Below are 4,404 nucleotides of genomic sequence, written 5' to 3' on the forward strand. Positions count from 1 at the left end.
TATTGAGAGTTTGGAAAGGGCATATTAAAAGTTAATTATTGGGCTGGGATTGTGGCTCAGAGGTAGAGCTCTCACCTAGCACGGGCGGAACCCAGGTTTGATTCTAAGCACCACATAAAAATAAAGGCATTGTGTTCTGTCCATCTACAAAAAAAAAGATTAATTCTCTCTCTCTCTCTAAAAAAAAAATTAATTGTAAGTATGAACATACTTTGAGGTGGGCAGACTTGGTAGCTTGGGAGGTTGAAGCTGGTAACAATCGTCATGATGAGAATTTATCCTCATTTTATCCTCAGATATGGACTCTGTACCATCTTTTCACCAGAAAACAAAATGACCAAGAGCAGCACACTTCACATTTTTATTGCTGTAGGAAATATCTTTTCTTCCCAAATTATCCTTGGGATCACAGCCAACGTCTTCCTGCTCCTCTTCCACGTCCTCACGTGCCTTCTCCAGCGCAGGATCAGGCCCGCTGATTTCACCATTGCTCACCTGGCCCTGATTCACCTGCTGATGCTCATAGTCAGGATGTTCCTGGACATAGACATTTTGGGGGTTCAATATATTTGGAACGACATCTCATGTAAAGCCGTCATCTACATGCACAGGCTGATGAGGAGCCTGTCGGTCAGCACCACCTGCCTGCTGAGCGTCCTGCAGGCCACCACCCTCAGCCCCAGAAGCTCCTTTCTGGCCAAGTTCAAGCACACGTCCCCACAGCGCAGTCTGTGGTACTTTCTCATTCTCTGGGTGTTCAACATGTTCATTAATGTTCGTTTTTTAGTCTCTACTGAAGGCCCCACCAATGACACATCAGATGTTTGGTTTTACATTGAATCCTGCAGGGTTTCCCACACAGGTTACTATTACAGGATCTTATTTTCCCTGGTAGGAATACTCCGGGATGTCCTCCTTCTGGGGCTCATGGCCCTCTCCAGTGGGTACATGGTGGCTCTCCTGTGGAGGCACAAGAGGCAGTGCCAGCACCTCCACACCACCAGCAGGATTCCACAAGCCTCCCCAGAGCAGAGGGCCACTAGGACCATCCTGCTCCTCATGGGTTCCTTTGTGGTCATGTACTTTGTAGACTGCGTGATCTCCTCCTCTTACGGGAAAATGCAGAAGGAGGATCCGGTTCACCTTGTGTTCCAGATGCTGATGGGCAATGGCTACGCCACCGTCAGTGCTTTCATGTTTATTAGTACTGAAAAACGAATAATCCAGTTCTTCCAATCCACACTGGGGAGGTCGAGGACATGTTTAAGCAGGGCCAGATCACCCCTCACAGTGTCATCCCTCGTTATTTCCTCCTGAGTTTCCAAAAATTAGTTGATGTTGGAAAAAAAAAAAGAAACTAAATGAGGATGAGGGAGATGAAACTTCTGTTGTTCTTTGTAAGATCTTTATCAAACTGGGTGAGGTGGTGCACACCTGTCATGCCAGCGGCTCAGGAGGCTGAGGCAGGAAGGTTTCAAGTTGAAGGCTAGCCTCAGCAATTATGTGTGTCCCTAAGCATCTTACTGAGACCCTGTCTTTGAATTAAAAACATACAAAGTGCCAGGGATGTGGCTCAGTGGTTAAATGCCCCTGGGTTCAATTCCTAGTTCAAAAAAGGATGTTAAATGATATATGGGCTGTTTTCTTACTGAGCTTGCCTAAGCAGATACCTCCCCTGTCCATAAATGGACATTGACTGTTAACCACTTGCCTGAAGAATGAATTTTGGAAGAATAATTTTGTTGAGTCTTGGGAAGAGAAGTATCTTGCACAACTACCACTTGTTTGATAGGCCTGTTGCAATTAAGGGTGGCCTGTCCAGTTCCCAACAGGTTACACCCATCTCCAGAGCTACTATGAAGTATCTTCCTAGTAGACTAGAGACAAACGTCACATGGATTGGACAATCTATTGCCCTGGAAGAGCCACGTGTAGTTCATAATGCCAAACCTAAATTTCCTTGGCTTCCATACCAGGAGAAGACCCTCATGTAACTAACAGATGGCCCCCCTTACATCTGCCAAGGCAGGAGCTCAGGAGAATTGCAGGTCTCAAATTGACTCAGAACAGTCTTGTGATTCTGCAAGAGGTTTCCTACATAACCTCCCAGTTTCACTTAACTTTTGGAAGGACTGACATAATGTCCATCTCCAAAAACAATGAAGGACGATTGTGTTCTCTTTCCAATGCCCAAGTCTGTTTTGGTCATACACTTCCTGCCAGGTATCTAGGACCAAGTTGGTCAAAATGGACCTTTTTCCTATCTAGGGTTAGAGTCCGCTGAGATTTTCAGAGATTACTCTTGGGAACTTTTGGGGAGCCTCTTGGTTTATTTTTAACTTGTTCTCTACCAATTGTGCCATATGACAGGATGGGTCAGCATCGTGTTGAATGGTTTGGGCTTCTCTTAGATATATCTGAACTGTTTCCCTGTCCAGTGACCCTTCTCTTTGCAGGATGTGCTCTGTGTTTGGATTTCTGTTTTCTTGGGTCCTTTCAATCCTTCTGATGGGGCATTAGGTGGTTCACTAGTGTCATGGGGACCTTAGAGGGGCACCATTATTTTCTGTATCCGAGATGACCTTAAAGGGTAAGGAATAAAATATTGGCTGCTTTTACCTTGGCCCTTTTATGTCCTTAACTTTGGTGTCCAGGTTTTAATTTGAGACATCGGACAGGTCAGTTTCACCAGTGTTGAAATATGAGTCCTGAGCTTTAATTTCAGGGTATATAATTTTGTAGTGACCCTTTCGATATAATTGAACTGGAAGTCAGTTTTATATTCTATTTGTCCTGTAGTCAGTACATGAATTATACTTACTTCTGGTCTACGTGGGAGCCATGCTAACGTGGAGTAAGGTGAGAGGCAGAGACTTATCTCAGGTTAGGTGGAGCTTGTGGCAAATACAAGCTAATGTGACTTATTTCTTGAAGCTGATCTTTGCATTTGTGAAAACTTTGGAGGCTGAGACACGAGTATTACCAATTGAGGCCAGACTCAGCCAATTAGCATGAGCTCAAAGTAACTTAGTGAGACTCTGTCTCAAAATAAAATATTTTTTAAAAAGGCCTGGGGATGTAGCTCAGTGGTATAGTGCTCATGGTTTAATCCATGGCACCAAACACATGTATGAACAAAAATAATGCCAAGAAAAGATGACAGGTTAAAGGTTTGTGAACATAGGGTGCCATTTATGAGTTAAGACCTTCAGTGGATGTTTGGTTAGAGCATTGAAATGCAGATTTGTTCATTATTTTGAGCATTAATTGATATAATGTTTGGACATCGAATTGGAATACAATATCATAATTCTAGACAGGTTCACAGAATTTGCTGATCTCATAAGCATGCTTACATTTTATATTTCCTCAAATTTTATCATTTTTGAAGTATAAGGATTCCCAAAACTATTCTCCTTTACTCTCTGGTTATATATAATCACCTGATGTAGACTCTGGTGACCACATTGAGCTACAGACATGAGAACTGCTGACCCCAGCCCTGCAGCTGTGCCCAGATGACCCTCACCCTCCTCTGCCTGTTCCTTCCCCTGATCCTTCCCAGCCTCTGCTGAGCTGCACAAAAATGTGGTCAACATTTTTAGTTTCCACATTAAAAACTTTTTTTTTCTAAAAAGAAAATTCTATACACCATTAAAAAAAAGTCATCTTTTTCAAAATGGGATGATCAGGAAAAATGACAATTTTTATACTTTCACACACTTTGCCTTTTTGTGTCTGCTCCTAGGACAAGCCTGGGAACAACTAGATAGATTTTCCACGAGGGCACATCTGTTTCATATTTTATGGGTCACAGAAGATCAGGTGCGCTGAGCCCTGTTATCCTCTGACATTTTTTTTACATTAAAAATGACACAGGTCTGTTCTCCTATATTTGATTTATTTAAGGTAAAAATATATACCGAGGAAAGTTTAAGGAATAAATTTATGTAATACAAATTTTATCATTTGTGTAGAAAATTATAAAAATAAAAACTTAAATGCTAGTTCTTAAATTGTGTTATTTTATACCTTTCCTGTAAAATGGAGATTAGGGCTTTGAGTATTGTAGCAAGCCCTGCCTCAATGAAAACTTGTCTGACCTATTCAGATGCCTGTATACTTTTTTTGTACTTTTCTATATGTACCGTATCATCCAATTTTTTTAAAAGCAAGAAAATAAAAACTGTTTGCAAATCAATCCTAATTGGGATTAGCAATGTATAGACTACTGTCTATTAGACCGTAGTTACAGTCTGTGTTTTCATTGAGGAATTATTGGTATGGATAAGAACTTACACTTGTTGTCCTAATAATTTTTCTGGTTTTTCATCCTTTGTATATTTTGGTATGTGTTTTGTCTCTTTCTTTCTCTCTTATTGTTTATTTATTGAGGTTGGTTGT

General features: G+C 41.3%; 1 protein-coding gene across 1 annotated transcript; it reads left to right on the forward strand.

Annotated features, from left to right (window-relative positions):
• Positions 1-264: 264 nt before the first annotated feature.
• On the forward strand, positions 265-1,317 carry LOC143385704 (vomeronasal type-1 receptor 90-like). Its single transcript, XM_076841268.1, has one exon. It carries the CDS (start codon positions 265-267, stop codon positions 1,315-1,317), a length of 1,053 nt encoding a protein of 350 aa, XP_076697383.1.
• The last annotated feature ends 3,087 nt before the right edge of the window (positions 1,318-4,404 follow it).

Source organism: Callospermophilus lateralis, chromosome 20, assembly GCF_048772815.1.
Source record: "Callospermophilus lateralis isolate mCalLat2 chromosome 20, mCalLat2.hap1, whole genome shotgun sequence".
Classification (NCBI taxonomy): domain Eukaryota; kingdom Metazoa; phylum Chordata; class Mammalia; order Rodentia; family Sciuridae; genus Callospermophilus; species Callospermophilus lateralis.